Source organism: Taudactylus pleione, unplaced genomic scaffold (genome assembly GCF_031769625.1).
Source record: "Taudactylus pleione unplaced genomic scaffold, aTauple2 ptg000267l, whole genome shotgun sequence".
NCBI lineage: Eukaryota > Metazoa > Chordata > Amphibia > Anura > Myobatrachidae > Taudactylus > Taudactylus pleione.
In genome coordinates, this window is record NW_028284669.1 from 3,510,213 (window position 1) to 3,527,925 (window position 17,713).

At 51.7% G+C, this 17,713-nt stretch overlaps 1 protein-coding gene across 1 annotated transcript in view; it reads right to left on the reverse strand.

Moving 5' to 3' along the window:
* The window catches only part of LOC148513923 (calcium/manganese antiporter SLC30A10-like), a 115,523-nt gene extending 98,596 nt beyond the window's left edge, over positions 1-16,927 (reverse strand). Inside the window, exons 1-2 of the mRNA XM_088481228.1 lie at positions 16,264-16,927; positions 12,824-12,904 (exon numbers count right to left, since the gene is read on the reverse strand). Coding sequence (XP_088337354.1) covers positions 12,824-12,904; positions 16,264-16,792 — 610 coding nt within the window. The 5' untranslated portion in view covers positions 16,793-16,927. The remainder of the gene's footprint in view (positions 1-12,823; positions 12,905-16,263) is intronic.
* Positions 16,928-17,713: the final 786 nt, after the last annotated feature.

Here is a 17,713-nt window from a genome sequence, read left to right on the forward strand (position 1 = left end):
GAGGGCACTGGCTGCTATATTGTTTGACAGGAGGGCACTGACTGCCATATTGTGTGACAGGAGGGCGCTGGCTGCTATATTGTGTGACAGGAGGACACTGGCTGCCATATTGTGTGACAGGAGGCTGCTATATTGTGTGACAGGAGGCTGCTATATTGTGTGACAGGAGGGCACTGGCTGCTATATTGTGTGACAGGAGGGCACTGGCTGCTATATTGTGTGACAGGAGGCTGCTATATTGTGTGACAGGAGGGCACTGGCTGCTATATTGTGTGACAGGAGGGCACTGGCTGCTATATTGTGTGACAGGAGGGCACTGGCTGCTATATTGTGTGACAGGAGGCTGCTATATTGTGTGACAGGAGGGGGGCACTGGCTGCTATATTGTGTGACAGGAGGGCGCAGGCTGCTATATTGTGTGACAGGAGGGTGCTGGCTGCTATATTGTGTGACAGGAGAGCACTGGCTGCTATATTGTGTGACAGGAGGGCACTGGCTGCTATATTGTGTGACAGGAGGGCGCTGGCTGCTATATTGTGTGACAGGAGAGCGCTGGCTGCTATATTGTGCGACAGGAGGACGCTGGCTGCTATATTGTGTGACAGGAGGGCGCTGGCTGCCATATTGTGTGACAGGAGGCTGCTATATTGTGTGACAGGAGGGCACTGGCTGCTATATTGTGTGACAGGAGGGCACTGGCTGCTATATTGTGTGACAGGAGGGCGCTGGCTGGTATATTGTGTGACAGGAGGACGCTGGCTGCTATATTGTGTGACAGGAGGGCACTGGCTGCTATATTGTGTGACAGGAGGACGCTATATTGTGTGACAGGAGGACGCTATATTGTGTGACAGGAGGGCACTGGCTGTTATATTGTGTGACAGGAGGGCACTGGCTGCTATATTGTTTGACAGGAGGGCACTGACTGCCATATTGTGTGACAGGAGGGCGCTGGCTGCTATATTGTGTGACAGGAGGACACTGGCTGCCATATTGTGTGACAGGAGGCTGCTATATTGTGTGACAGGAGGGCACTGGCTGCTATATTGTGTGACAGGAGCACACTGGCTGCTATATTGTGTGACAGGAGGCTGCTATATTGTGTGACAGGAGGGCACTGGCTGCTATATTGTGTGACAGGAGGCTGCTATATTGTGTGACAGGAGGGCACTGGCTGCTATATTGTGTGACAGGAGGGCACTGGCTGCTATATTGTGTGACAGGAGGGCACTGGCTGCTATATTGTGTGACAGGAGGGCGCTGGCTGCTATATTGTGTGACAGGAGGGCGCTGGCTGCTATATTGTGTGACAGGAGGGCGCTGGCTGCTATATTGTTTGACAGGAGAGCGCTGGCTGCTATATTGTGTGACAGGAGGGCGCTGGCTGCTATATTGTGTGACAGGAGAGCGCTGGCTGCTATATTGTGTGACAGGAGAGCGCTGGCTGCTATATTGTGTGACAGGAGGACGCTGGCTGCTATATTGTGTGACAGGAGGGCGCTGGCTGCCATATTGTGTGACAGGAGGCTGCAATATTGTGTGACAGGAGAGCACTGGCTGCTATATTGTGTGACAGGAGGCTGCTATATTGTGTGACAGGAGGGCACTGGCTGCTATATTGTGTGACAGGAGGGCACTGGCTGCTATATTGTGTGACAGGAGGGCACTGGCTGCTATATTGTGTGACAGGAGGGCGCTGGCTGCTATATTGTGTGACAGGAGGGCGCTGGCTGCTATATTGTGTGACAGGAGGGCGCTGGCTGCTATATTGTTTGACAGGAGAGCGCTGGCTGCTATACTGTGTGACAGGAGGGCGCTGGCTGCTATATTGTGTGACAGGAGAGCGCTGGCTGCTATATTGTGTGACAGGAGAGCGCTGGCTGCTATATTGTGTGACAGGAGGACGCTGGCTGCTATATTGTGTGACAGGAGGGCGCTGGCTGCCATATTGTGTGACAGGAGGCTGCTATATTGTGTGACAGGAGAGCACTGGCTGCTATATTGTGTGACAGGAGGGCACTGGCTGCTATATTGTGTGAAAGGAGAGCATTGGCTGCTATATTGTGTGACAGGAGGACACTGGCTGCTATATTGTGTGACAGGAGGACACTGGCTGCTATTTTGTGTGACAGGAGGGCATTGGCTGCTATATTGTGTGACAGGAGGCTGCTATATTGTGTGGCAGGAGGCTGCTATATTGTGTGACAGGAGGACACTGGCTGCTATATTGTGAGACACGAGAGCACTGGCTGCTATATTGTGTGACAGTAGAGCACTGGCTGCTATATTATGTGAAAGGAGAGCACTGGCTGCTATATTGTGTGACAGGAGGCTGCTATATTGTGTGACAGGAGAGCACTGGCTGCCATATTGTGTGACAGGAGGACACTGGCTGCCATATTGTGTGACAGGAGGGCGCTGGCTGCTATATTGTGTGACAGGAGGGCACTGGCTGCTATATTGTGTGACAGGAGGCTGCCATATTGTGTGACAGGAGGACGCTGGCTGCTATATTGTGTGACAGGAGGACGCTGGCTGCTATATTGTGTGACAGGAGAGCACTGGCTGCTATATTGTGTGACAGGAGGGCGCTGGCTGCTATATTGTGTGACAGGAGGCTGCTATATTGTGTGACAGGAGGGCACTGGCTGCCATATTGTGTGACAGGAGAGCACTGGCTGCTATATTGTGTGACAGGAGGGCACTGGCTGCTATATTGTGTGACAGGAGGGCGCTGGCTGCTATACTGTGTGACAGGAGGACACTGGCTGCTATATTGTGTGACAGGAGGGCGCTGGCTGCTATATTGTGTGACAGGAGGCTGCCATATTGTGTGACAGGAGAGCACTGGCTGCCATATTGTGTGACAGGAGAGCACTGGCTGCTATATTGTGTGACAGGAGGGCACTGGCTGCTATATTGTGTGACAGGAGGCTGCTATATTGTGTGACAGGAGGACACTGGCTGCTATACTGTGTGACAGGAGGGTGCTGGCTGCTATATTGTGTGACAGGAGGACACTGGCTGCTATATTGTGAGACAGGAGGACACTGGCTGCTATATTGTGTGACAGGAGGGCGCTGGCTGCTATATTGTGTGACAGGAGGGTGCTGGCTGCTATATTGTGTGACAGGAGGCTGCTATATTGTGTGACAGGAGAGCACTGGCTGCCATATTGTGTGACAGGAGAGCACTGGCTGCTATATTGTGTGACAGGAGGGCGCTGGCTGCTATATTGTGTGACAGGAGGGCGCTGGCTGCTATATTGTGTGACAGGAGAGCGCTGGCTGCTATACTGTGTGACAGGAGAGCGCTGGCTGCTATACTGTGTGACAGGAGGACACTGGCTGCTATACTGTGTGACAGGAGGGCGCTGGCTGTTATATTGTGTGACAGGAGGGCGCTGGCTGCTATACTGTGTGACAGGAGGGCGCTGGCTGCTATATTGTGTGACAGGAGGACGCTGGCTGCTATATTGTGTGACAGGAGGGCACTGGCTGCCATATTGTGTGACAGGAGGCTGCTATATTGTGTGACAGGAGGGCACTGGCTGCTATATTGTGTGACAGGAGGACACTGGCTGCTATATTGTGTGACAGGAGGGCACTGGCTGCTATATTGTGTGACAGGAGGACGCTATATTGTGTGACAGGAGGGCACTGGCTGCTATATTGTGTGACAGGAGGCTGCTATATTGTGTGACAGGAGGGCACTGGCTGCTATATTGTGTGACAGGAGGCTGCTATATTGTGTGACAGGAGGGCACTGGCTGCTATATTGTGTGACAGGAGGCTGCTATATTGTGTGACAGGAGAGCACTGGCTGCTATATTGTGTGACAGGAGGCTGCTATATTGTGTGACAGGAGGGCACTGGCTGCCATATTGTGTGACAGGAGGACACTGGCTGCTATATTGTGTGACAGGAGGGCACTGGCTGCTATATTGTGTGACAGGAGGTCACTGGCTGCTATATTGTGTGAAAGGAGGGCACTGGCTGCTATATTGTGTGACAGGAGGGCGCTGGCTGCTATATTGTGTGACAGGAGGCTGCTATATTGTGAGACAGGAGGACGCTGGCTGCTATATTGTGAGACAGGAGAGCACTGGCTGCAATAATGTGTGACAGGAGGCTGCTATATTGTGTGACAGGAGGCTGCTATATTGTGTGGCAGGAGGCTGATATATTGTGTGACAGGAGGACACTGGCTGCTATATTGTGAGACACAAGAGCACTGGCTGCTATATTGTTTGACAGGAGGGCGCTGGCTGCTATATTGTGTGACAGGAGGGCACTGGCGGCTATATTGTGTGACAGGAGGGCGGTGGCTGCTATATTGTGTGACAGGAGGGCACTGGCTGCTATATTGTGTGACAGGAGGGCGGTGGCTGCTATATTGTGTGACAGGAGGCTGCTATATTGTGTAACAGGAGGGCGCTGGCTGCTATACTGTGTGACAGGAGGACACTGGCTGCTATATTGTGTGACAGGAGGCTGCTATATTGTGTGACAGGAGGGCACTAGCTGCTATATTGTTTGACAGGAGGGCACTGGCTGCTATATTGTGTGACAGGAGGGCACTGGCTGCTATACTGTGTGACAGGAGGACACTGGCTGCTATATTGTGTGACAGGAGGACGCTGGCTGCTATATTGTGTGACAGGAGGGTACTGGCTGCTATACTGTGTGACAGGAGGGTACTGGCTGCTATATTGTGTGACAGGAGGACGCTGGCTGCTATATTGTGTGACAGGAGGGCGCTGGCTGCTATACTGTGTGACAGGAGGGCGCTGGCTGCTATATTGTGTGACAGGAGGGCGCTGGCTGCTACATTGTGTGACAGGAAGGCGCTGGCTGCCATATTGTGTGACAGGAGGGCGCTGGCTGCTATACTGTGTGACAGGAGAGCGCTGGCTGCTATATTGTGTGACAGGAGAGCACTGACTGCCATATTGTGTGACAGGAGGGCGCTGGCTGCTATATTGTGTGACAGGAGGACACTGGCTGCTATACTGTGACAGGAGGGCGCTGGCTGCTTTATTGTGTGACAGGAGGCTGCTATATTGTTTGACAGGAGGGCACTGGCTGCTATATTGTGTGACAGGAGGGCACTGGCTGCTATATTGTGTGACAGGAGGGCGCTGGCTGCTATATTGTGTGACAGGAGGGTGCTGGCTGCTATATTGTGTGACAGGAGGACACTGGCTGCCATATTGTGTGACAGGAGGCTGCTATATTGTGTGACAGGAGGGTACTGGCTGCTATATTGTGTGACAGGAGGACACTGGCTGCTATATTGTGTGACAGGAGGGCACTGGCTGCTATATTGTGTGACAGGAGGACACTGGCTGCTATATTGTGTGACAGGAGGACACTGGCTGCTATACTGTGACAGGAGGGCGCTGCCTGCTATATTGTGTGACAGGAGGCTGCTATATTGTGTGACAGGAGGGCACTGGCTGCTATATTGTGTGACAGGAGGGCACTGGCTGCTATATTGTGTGACAGGAGGGCGCTGGCTGCTATATTGTTTGACAGGAGGACACTGGCTGCTATATTGTGTGACAGGAGGGCGCTGGCTGCTATATTGTGTGACAGGAGGCTGCTATATTGTGTGACAGGAGGGCACTGGCTGCCATATTGTGTGACAGGAGGCTGCTATATTGTGTGACAGGAGGCTGCTATATTGTGTGACAGGAGGCTGCTATATTGTGTGACAGGAGGGCACTGGCTGCTATATTGTGTGACAGGAGGGCACTGGCTGCTATATTGTGTGACAGGAGGGCGCTGGCTGCTATATTGTGTGACAGGAGGACACTGGCTGCTATATTGTGTGACAGGAGGGCACTGGCTGCTATATTGTGTGACAGGAGGACGCTATATTGTGTGACAGGAGGGCACTGGCTGCTATATTGTGTGACAGGAGGGCGCTGGCTGCTATATTGTTTGACAGGAGAGCACTGGCTGCTATATTGTGTGACAGGAGGACGCTGGCTGCTATATTGTGTGACAGGAGGGCACTGACTGCCATATTGTGTGACAGGAGGGCGCTGGCTGCTATATTGTGTGACAGGAGGACACTGGCTGCCATATTGTGTGACAGGAGGCTGCTATATTGTGTGACAGGAGGCTGCTATATTGTGTGACAGGAGGGCACTGGCTGCTATATTGTGTGACAGGAGCGCACTGGCTGCTATATTGTGTGACAGGAGGGCACTGGCTGCTATATTGTGTGACAGGAGGACACTGGCTGCTATATTGTGTGACAGGAGGGCGCTGGCTGCTATATTGTGTGACAGGAGGCTGCTATATTGTGTGACAGGAGGGCACTGGCTGCCATATTGTGTGACAGGAGGCTGCTATATTGTGTGACAGGAGGCTGCTATATTGTGTGACAGGAGGGCACTGGCTGCTATATTGTGTGACAGGAGGGCGCTGGCTGCTATATTGTGTGACAGGAGGGTGCTGGCTGCTATATTGTGTGACAGTAGGACGCTGGCTGCTATATTGTGTGACAGGAGGGCACTGGCTGCCATATTGTGTGACAGGAGGCTGCTATATTGTGTGACAGGAGGACAGTGGCTGCTATATTGTGTGACAGGAGGGCGCTGGCTGCTATATTGTGTGACAGGAGGGAACTGGCTGCTATATTGTTTGACAGGAGGCTGCTATATTGTGTGGCAGGAGGCTGCTATATTGTGTGACAGGAGGACACTGGCTGCTATATTGTGTGACAGGAGAGCACTGGCTGCTATATTGTGTGACAGGAGGGCGCTGGCTGCTATATTGTGTGACAGGAGGGCACTGGCTGCTATACTGTGTGACAGGAGGGCGCTGGCTGCTATACTGTGTGACAGGAGGGCGCTGGCTGCCATATTGTGTGACAGGAGGGCACTGGCTGCTATATTGTGTGACAGGAGGACACTGGCTGCTATATTGTGTGACAGGAGAGCACTGGCTGCTATATTGTGTGACAGGAGGACACTGGCTGCTATATTGTGTGACAGGAGGACACTGGCTGCTATATTGTGTGACAGGAGGACACTGGCTGCTATATTGTGTGACAGGAGGCTGCTATATTGTGTGGCAGGAGGCTGCTATATTGTGTGACAGGAGGACACTGGCTGCTATATTGTGAGACACAAGAGCACTGGCTGCTATTTGTGTGACAGGAGGCTGCTATATTGTGTGACAGGAGAGCACTGGCTGCTATATTGTGTGACAGGAGAGCACTCGCTGCCATATTGTGTGACAGGAGGACACTGGCTGCTATATTGTGTGACAGGAGGGCACTGGCTGCTATATTGTGTGACAGGAGAGCACTGGCTGCCATATTGTGTGACAGGAGGACACTGGCTGCTATATTGTGTGACAGGAGGCTGCCATATTGTGTGACAGGAGGACGCTGGCTGCTATATTGTGTGACAGGAGGGCGCTGGCTGCTATGTTGTGTGACAGGAGGCTGCTATATTGTGTGACAGGAGGGCACTGGCTGCTATATTGTGTGACAGGAGGGCACTGGCTGCCATATTGTGTGACAGGAGAGCACTGGCTGCTATATTGTGTGACAGGAGGGCACTGGCTGCTATATTGTGTGACAGGAGGACACTGGCTGCTATATTGTGTGACAGGAGGGCGCTGGCTGCCATACTGTGTGACAGGAGGACACTGGCTGCCATATTGTGTGACAGGAGGGCACTGGCTGCCATATTGTGTGACAGGAGAGCACTGGCTGCTATATTGTGTGACAGGAGGACACTGGCTGCTATATTGTGTGACAGGAGGGCACTGGCTGCTATATTGTGTGACAGGAGGGCACTGGCTGCTATATTGTGTGACACGAGGGCACTGGCTGCTATATTGTGTGACAGGAGGACACTGGCTGCTATATTGTGTGACAGGAGGGCACTGGCTGCTATATTGTGTGACACGAGGGCGCTGGCTGCTATATTGTGTGACAGGAGGGCACTGGCTGCTATATTGTGTGACAGGAGGGCGCTGGCTGCTATATTGTGTGACAGGAGGGCACTGGCTGCTATATTGTGTGACACGAGGGCACTGGCTGCTATATTGTGTGACAGGAGGACACTGGCTGCTATATTGTGTGACAGGAGGGCACTGGCTGCTATATTGTGTGACACGAGGGCGCTGGCTGCTATATTGTGTGACAGGAGGGCACTGGCTGCTATATTGTGTGACACGAGGGCGCTGGCTGCTATATTGTGTGACAGGAGAGCACTGGCTGCCATATTGTGTGACAGGAGGACACTGGCTGCTATATTGTGTGACAGGAGGCTGCCATATTGTGTGACAGGAGGACGCTGGCTGCTATATTGTGTGACAGGAGGGCGCTGGCTGCTATGTTGTGTGACAGGAGGCTGCTATATTGTGTGACAGGAGGGCACTGGCTGCTATATTGTGTGACAGGAGGGCACTGGCTGCCATATTGTGTGACAGGAGAGCACTGGCTGCTATATTGTGTGACAGGAGGGCACTGGCTGCTATATTGTGTGACAGGAGGACACTGGCTGCTATATTGTGTGACAGGAGGGCGCTGGCTGCCATACTGTGTGACAGGAGGACACTGGCTGCCATATTGTGTGACAGGAGGGCACTGGCTGCCATATTGTGTGACAGGAGAGCACTGGCTGCTATATTGTGTGACAGGAGGACACTGGCTGCTATATTGTGTGACAGGAGGGCACTGGCTGCTATATTGTGTGACAGGAGGGCACTGGCTGCTATATTGTGTGACACGAGGGCACTGGCTGCTATATTGTGTGACAGGAGGACACTGGCTGCTATATTGTGTGACAGGAGGGCACTGGCTGCTATATTGTGTGACACGAGGGCGCTGGCTGCTATATTGTGTGACAGGAGGGCACTGGCTGCTATATTGTGTGACAGGAGGGCGCTGGCTGCTATATTGTGTGACACGAGGGCACTGGCTGCTATATTGTGTGACACGAGGGCACTGGCTGCTATATTGTGTGACAGGAGGACACTGGCTGCTATATTGTGTGACAGGAGGGCACTGGCTGCTATATTGTGTGACACGAGGGCGCTGGCTGCTATATTGTGTGACAGGAGGGCACTGGCTGCTATATTGTGTGACAGGAGGCTGCTATATTGTGTAACAGGAGGACACTGGCTGCTATATTGTTTGACAGGAGGGCGCTGGCTGCTATATTGTGTGACAGGAGGCTGCTATATTGTGTGACAGGAGGACACTGGCTGCTATATTGTGTGACAGGAGGGCACTGGCTGCTATATTGTGTGACAGGAGGGCACTGGCTGCTATATTGTGTGACAGGAGGGCACTGGCTGCTATATTGTGTGACAGGAGGGCACTGGCTGCCATATTGGGTGACAGGAGGCTGCTATATTGTGTGACAGGAGGGCACTGGCTGCCATATTGTGTGACAGGAGGCTGCTATATTGTGTGACAGGAGGGCACTGGCTGCTATATTGTGTGACAGGAGGGCACTGGCTGCTATATTGTGTGACAGGAGGCTGCTATATTGTGTGACAGGAGGGCACTGGCTTCTATATTGTGTGACAGGAGGGCACTGGCTGCTATATTGTGTGACAGGAGGGCACTGGCTGCCATATTGTGTGACAGGAGGCTGCTATATTGTGTGACAGGAGGGCACTGGCTGCTATATTGTGTGACAGGAGGGCACTGGCTGCTATATTGTGTGACAGGAGGGCACTGGCTGCCATATTGTGTGACAGGAGGGCGCTGGCTGCTATATTGTTTGACAGGAGAGCACTGGCTGCTATATTGTGTGACAGGAGGACACTGGCTGCTATATTGTGTGACAGGAGGGCACTGGCTGCTATATTGTTTGACAGGAGGGCACTGGCTGCTATATTGTGTGACAGGAGGGCGCTGGCTGCTATATTGTGAGACAGGAGGACACTGGCTGCTATATTGTGAGACAGGAGAGCACTGGCTGCCATATTGTGTGACAGGAGGCTGCTATATTGTGTGACAGGAGGCTGCTATATTGTGTGGCAGGAGGCTGCTATATTGTGTGACAGGAGGACACTGGCTGCTATATTGTGAGACACGAGAACACTGGCTGCTATATTGTGTGACAGGAGGCTGCTATATTGTGTGACAGGAGGGCGCTGGCTGCTATATTGTGTGACAGGAGGCTGCTATATTGTGTGACAGGAGGGCGCTGGCTGCTATACTGTGTGACAGGAGGCTGCTATATTGTGTGACAGGAGGGCGCTGGCTGCTATATTGTGTGACAGGAGGGCGCTGGCTGCTATATTGTGTGACAGGAGGGCGCTGGCTGCTATATTGTGTGACAGGAGGCTGCTATATTGTGTGACAGGAGGGCGCTGGCTGCTATATTGTGTGACAGGAGAGCACTGGCTGCCATATTGTTTGACAGTAGGAGACTGGCTGCTATATTGTGTGACAGGAGGGCGCTGGCTGCTATATTGTGTGACAGGAGGACGCTGGCTGCTATATTGTGTGACAGGAGAGCACTGGCTGCTATATTGTGTGACAGGAGGACACTGGCTGCTATATTGTGTGACAGGAGGGCACTGGCTGCTATATTGTGTGACAGGAGGGCACTGGCTGCTATATTGTGTGACAGGAGGGCACTGGCTGCTATACTGTGTGACAGGAGGCTGCTATATTGTGTGACAGGAGGGCACTGGCTGCTATATTGTGTGACAGGAGGGCACTGGCTGCCATATTGTGTGACAGGAGGCTGCTATATTGTGTGACAGGAGGGCACTGGCTGCTATATTGTGTGACAGGAGGCTGCTATATTGTGTGACAGGAGGGCACTGGCTTCTATATTGTGTGACAGGAGGGCACTGGCTGCCATATTGTGTGACAGGAGGCTGCTATATTGTGTGACAGGAGGGCACTGGCTGCTATATTGTGTGACAGGAGGGCACTGGCTGCCATATTGTGTGACAGGAGGGCACTGGCTGCCATATTGTGTGACAGGAGGGCGCTGGCTGCTATATTGTTTGACAGGAGAGCACTGGCTGCTATATTGTGTGACAGGAGGACACTGGCTGCTATATTGTGTGACAGGAGGGCACTGGCTGCTATATTGTTTGACAGGAGGGCACTGGCTGCTATATTGTGTGACAGGAGGGCGCTGGCTGCTATATTGTGAGACAGGAGGACACTGGCTGCTATATTGTGTGACAGGAGGCTGCTATATTGTGTGACAGGAGGCTGCTATATTGTGTGGCAGGAGGCTGCTATATTGTGTGACAGGAGGACACTGGCTGCTATATTGTGAGACACGAGAGCACTGGCTGCTATATTGTGTGACAGGAGGCTGCTATATTGTGTGACAGGAGGGCGCTGGCTGCTATATTGTGTGACAGGAGGGCACTGGCTGCTATATTGTGTGACAGGAGAGCACTGGCTGCTATATTGTTTGACAGTAGGAGACTGGCTGCTATATTGTGTGACAGGAGGGCGCTGGCTGCTATATTGTGTGACAGGAGGCTGCCATATTGTGTGACAGGAGGACGCTGGCTGCTATATTGTGTGACAGGAGGACACTGGCTGCTATATTGTGTGACAGGAGGCTGCTATATTGTGTGACAGGAGGGCGCTGGCTGCTATATTGTGTGACAGGAGGCTGCTATATTGTGTGACAGGAGGGCGCTGGCTGCTATATTGTGTGACAGGAGGGCGCTGGCTGCTATATTGTGTGACAGGAGGGCGCTGGCTGCTATATTGTGTGACAGTAGGCTGCTATATTGTTTGACAGGAGGGCGCTGGCTGCTATATTGTGTGACAGGAGAGCACTGGCTGCCATATTGTTTGACAGTAGGAGACTGGCTGCTATATTGTGTGACAGGAGGGCGCTGGCTGCTATATTGTGTGACAGGAGGACGCTGGCTGCTATATTGTGTGACAGGAGAGCACTGGCTGCTATATTGTGTGACAGGAGGACACTGGCTGCTATATTGTGTGACAGGAGGGCACTGGCTGCTATATTGTGTGACAGGAGGGCACTGGCTGCCATATTGGGTGACAGGAGAGCACTGGCTGCCATATTGTTTGACAGTAGGAGACTGGCTGCTATATTGTGTGACAGGAGGGCGCTGGCTGCTATATTGTGTGACAGGAGGGCACTTGCTGCTATATTGTGTGACAGGAGGGCGCTGGCTTCTATATTGTGTGACAGGAGGACGCTGGCTGCTATATTGTGTGACAGGAGGACACTGGCTGCTATATTGTGTGACAGGAGGCTGCTATATTGTGTGACAGGAGGACACTGGCTGCTATATTGTGTGACAGGAGGCTGCTATATTGTGTGACAGGAGGGCGCTGGCTGCTATATTGTGTGACAGGAGAGCACTGGCTGCCATATTGTTTGACAGTAGGAGACTGGCTGCTATATTGTGTGACAGGAGGGCGCTGGCTGCTATATTGTGTGACAGGAGGGCGCTGGCTGCTATATTGTGTGACAGGAGGACACTGGCTGCTATATTGTGTGACAGGAGGGCACTGGCTGCTATATTGTGTGACAGGAGGGCACTGGCTGCTATATTGTGTGACAGGAGGGCACTGGCTGCTATATTGTGTGACAGGAGGGCACTGGCCATCTGGGCTGTAGCTGGGTAGGCTGTGCGTGCCATCTGGGCTGTAGCTGGGTAGGCTGTGCGTGCCATCTGGGCTGTAGCTGGGTAGGCCGTGCGTGCCATCTGGGCTGTAGAAGATACTTGTCATACTGCCACTGGCCTGACCTAAGTCTCTGAGATGTGTTTTCTGGCTCCTATGTTTGGACCACAGTGTATCTGAGAGTATCGGAAATAACCTGGATTACCTCTAATATTCAGGGCAGCTGCTTTATTATTGCTCTGATCATTCCCATCCTCCAGGTCGGGATCATCTTCTAAAGAATCACCTGTAGCCAAAGAAGAAACGCTGTGTTGTGTATAAATTCTACAAACAGAAGACAAATCAGCTTAACAAAATGCAACACAAAGATACAAAATCTGTTTCAGCAATGTCAGAAATACACAGTATAAATTCATCCTATCATCAAATACTATAACCTGAGGGGTGAATACAGTGCCCATAATATGAAGCTAGTAAATGAAGAATAATAATGCCTATTTTAGAGCCTGGATTTCTTTCTGATGGGGAACAGAGTAGCCTATAAAACTGCAGCCACCGGTCTTTCCCAATACACTCCGTGTAACCATACACACAAACTATACACTCCGTGTGACCAAACACCCAAACTATACACTCCGTGTGACCAAACAACCAACCTATACACTCCGTGTGACCAAACAACCAACCTATACACTCCGTGTGACCAAACACCCGACCTATACACTCCGTGTGACCAAACACCCAAACTGTACACTCCGTCTGACCAACCTATCCACTCCGTGACCAAACACCAAACCTATACACTCCATGTAACCAAACAACCAACCTATACACTCCGTGTAACCAAACACCCAACCTATACACTCCGTGTGACCATACACCCAACCTATACACTCCGTGTGACCATACACCCAACCTATACACTCCGTGTGACCATACACCCAACCTATACACTCCGTGTGACCATACACCCAACCTATACACTCCATGTAACCAAACACCCAACCTATACACTCCATGTAACCAACCTATACACTCCGTGTGACCAAACACCCAACCTATACACTCCGTGTGACCATACACCCAACCTATACACTCCATGTAACCAAACACCCAACCTATACACTCCATGTAACCAACCAACCTATCCACTCCGTGACCAAACACCAAACCTATACACTCCATGTAACCAAACAACCAACCTATACACTCCGTGTAACCATACACCCAACCTATACACTCCGTGTAACCATACACCCAACCTATACACTCCGTGTGACCATACACCCAACCTATACACTCCATGTAATCAAACACCCAACCTATACACTCCATGTAACCAACCAACCTATACACTCCGTGTGACCAAACACCCAAACTATACACTCCGTGTGACCAAACAACCAAAATATACACTCTTAATGACTAATTAGGCAATTGAAAGTTTTCAGTTAGCCTAATTGGTCCGATAAATGCATGTCATTATTTCATTGTTAAAACCAATAATGACTCCAAATTACACCAAAATAAACTTTTTCGTCAATTCATGCAAACAAAAAAATAAAAAAAATTGCTCCGACCTATACACTCCGTGTGACCAAACACCCGACCTATACACTCCGTGTGACCAAACACCCGACCTATACACTCCGTGTGACCATACACCCAACCTATACACTCCGTGTGACCAAACGCCCGACCTATACACTCCATGTAACCAAACAACCAACCTATACACTCCGTGTAACCATACACCCAACCTATACACTCCGTGTGACCATACACCCAACGTATACACTCCATGTAACCAAACAACCAACCTATACACTCCATGTAACCAAACAACCAACCTATACACTCTGTGTGACCATACACCCAACCTATACACTCCATGTAACCAAACAACCAACCTATACACTCTGTGTGACCATACACCCAACCTATACACTCCATGTAACCAAACAACCAACCTATACACTCCATGTAACCAAACAACCAACCTATACACTCCGTGTGACCAAACAACCAACCTATACACTCCGTGTGACCAAACACCCGACCTATACACTCCGTGTGACCAAACACCCGACCTATACACTCCATGTAACCAAACAACCAACCTATACACTCCGTGTGACCAAACACCCAAACTGTACACTCCGTCTGACCAACCTATCCACTCCGTGACCAAACACCAAACCTATACACTCCATGTAACCAAACACCAAACCTATACACTCCATGTAACCAACCAACCTATCCACTCCATGTAACCAAACAACCAACCTATACACTCCGTGTAACCAAACAACCAACCTATACACTCCATGTAACCAAACAACCAACCTATACACTCCGTGTGACCAAACAACCAACCTATACACTCCGTGTGACCAAACACCCGACCTATACACTCCGTGTGACCAAACACCCGACCTATACACTCCATGTAACCAAACAACCAACCTATACACTCCGTGTGACCAAACACCCAAACTGTACACTCTGTCTGACCAACCTATCCACTCCGTGACCAAACACCAAACCTATACACTCCATGTAACCAAACACCAAACCTATACACTCCATGTAACCAAACACCCAACCTATACACTCCATGTAACCAAACAACCAACCTATACACTCCGTGTGACCAAACAACCAACCTATACACTCCGTGTGACCAAACAACCAACCTATACACTCCGTGTGACCAAACAACCAAACTATACACTCTTAATGACTAATTAGGCAATTGAAAGTTTTCAGTTAGCCTAATTGGTCCGATAAATGCATGTCATTATTTCATTGTTAAAACCAATAATGACTCCAAATTAAACCAAAATAAACTTTTTTGTCAATTCATGCTAACAAAAAAATAAAAAAAATTGCTATAATATATATATATACACAGTGTAATATAATTTTTTTTTTTATTTGTATTTTTTTATTGACCTAAAATTACCTCAAAATCACTTTTCTTTCTACAGTTTTTTTTTTTTTTTGCATTTTTCATTTTATTCGTTTGCTTTTTATCAATTTTTTACTTAAATGGATGATTTGTGCATTTTTTTTTTTGTCTTTGGGACAATAATAACCATTATTACTGTTACCCAATGTTTTTTTTTTACATTTTCAAGCAGGATTTGCACGAAATTATTTTTTGCGACCAATTGTTTTCAACTGGATACCGAGGGTATCGGGAGTGCACAAACCCGCGAAAATTGGTCGGAATGGCTGCAAAATTTGTTTGGAAATCCTGGATGCCAATTGGATATGCTCCTCTGTGTGAGCAAACACCCAACCAATACTCTATATAATATGTAATATGTAATATCATGGACCTCATGAGTCCAGGTCCAGTACATTATAGTACATAGCTATATCCTACCACTCATACAGAGGATGCCTATGGCTGCCAGCCTCACACTTATCACTCAGGCTCAGGACTGGACTTTGTGAGTGCTCAGAGATAACAGCCACCAGTACTTACTGGGACCATTAACCCCCTGCTGCACCCATATGGCAATATGGTACAATGGTTAGACATTTATATAGATGGAACTAGAAGTACCAGCATGGAAAGCCCCCCCAATACCTCTCACCCATCACCCCATAGACCCCGGTGAAATAACCGAAAGGCACCTGCTCTGCTGTCCAGAGGGACCCCGGGCCCCTGGCCGATCTCCGCGCTCCTCGGGGGGTCACTGAGCTCACACTTTGCGCCACCTTTGCGCCTGGAGAAGAAGCGGACACATGCGCCGTAGTCTTGGAAGACCAGCAGCCCAACGATGTTGACCCCCAGGCCGAGGGCCCCCACGATCAGCACTAGCTCCGCCTTGTCGATCCTCTGGGGCGTGGCCAGGCGGAGCAATGAGTCTACCAGGATGGTGAAGCAGAGGGCGGTGAGGAAGACGGCATTGCACAGGGCGCCCACCACCTCCGCCCGCGGGTAACCATAGGTGGCTCCCGGGCCCCTGCTGCGGCGCCGGGACACCCGGGAGGCGGTGATGCCCACACACAGGGAGATCAGGTCGGACAGCATGTTGAAGGAGTCGGAGATGAGGGCGATGGAGTTTCCCAGGTACCCGGACACCAGCTCCGCCACGAAGAAGATGACGGTGATGACCAGCATGGAGATGAGGCGGCAGGTCTGCCCGGTGTAGCGGCCCATGGTGCCCGGGGTCCGGGGTGTCAGCAGTGTGCCCGGGGGAGGGGGGTGCCCGGGGTCCGGGGTGTCAGCTGTGTGCCCGGGGGAGGGGGGTGCCCGGGGTCCGGGGTGTCAGCAGTGTGCCCGGGGGAGGGGGGTGCCCGGGGTCCGGGGTGTCAGCTGTGTGCCCGGGGGAGGGGGGTGCCCGGGGTCCGGAGTGTCAGCAGTGTGCCCGGGGGAGGGGGGTGCCCGGGGTCCGGGGTGTCAGCTGTGTGCCCGGGGGAGGGGGGTGCCCGGGGTCCGGGGTGTCAGCTGTGTGCCCGGGGTCCGGGGTGTCAGCAGTGTGCCCGGGGGAGGGGGGTGCCCGGGGTCCGGGGTGTCAGCTGTGTGCCCGGGGTCCGGGGTGTCAGCAGTGTGCCCGGGGGAGGGGGGTGCCCGGGGTCCGGGGTGTCAGCTGTGTGCCCGGGGGAGGGGGGTGCCCGGGGTCCGGGGTGTCAGCTGTGTGCCGGGTGCAGGGGGTATATGGCAGCGGTCGCTGTGATGGGTCCTGGCTGAGGCTCCGGGTCCTGTGTGTACGGTGATGAGGGGGAACGTGCTGAGCAGCTATATATGAGGCTGAGATAAGGAGCTGCTGTGTCAGAGGATTTATCTCACCGCCCAGCATCACGTACACACTCACTGTGCCTCCTCCTCCTGTCACCTCTGCAGGTATAGTCAGTGCCTCCTCCTCCTGTCACCTCTGCAGGTATAGTCAGTGCCTCCTCCTGTCACCTCTGCAGGTATAGTCAGTGCCTCCTCCTCCTGTCACCTCCGCAGGTATAGACAGTGCCTCCTCCTCATGTCACCTCTGCAGGTATAGACAGTGCCTCCTCCTCCTCACCTCTGCAGGTATAGACAGTGCCTCCTCCTCCTATCACCTCTGCAGGTATAGTCAGTGCCTCCTCC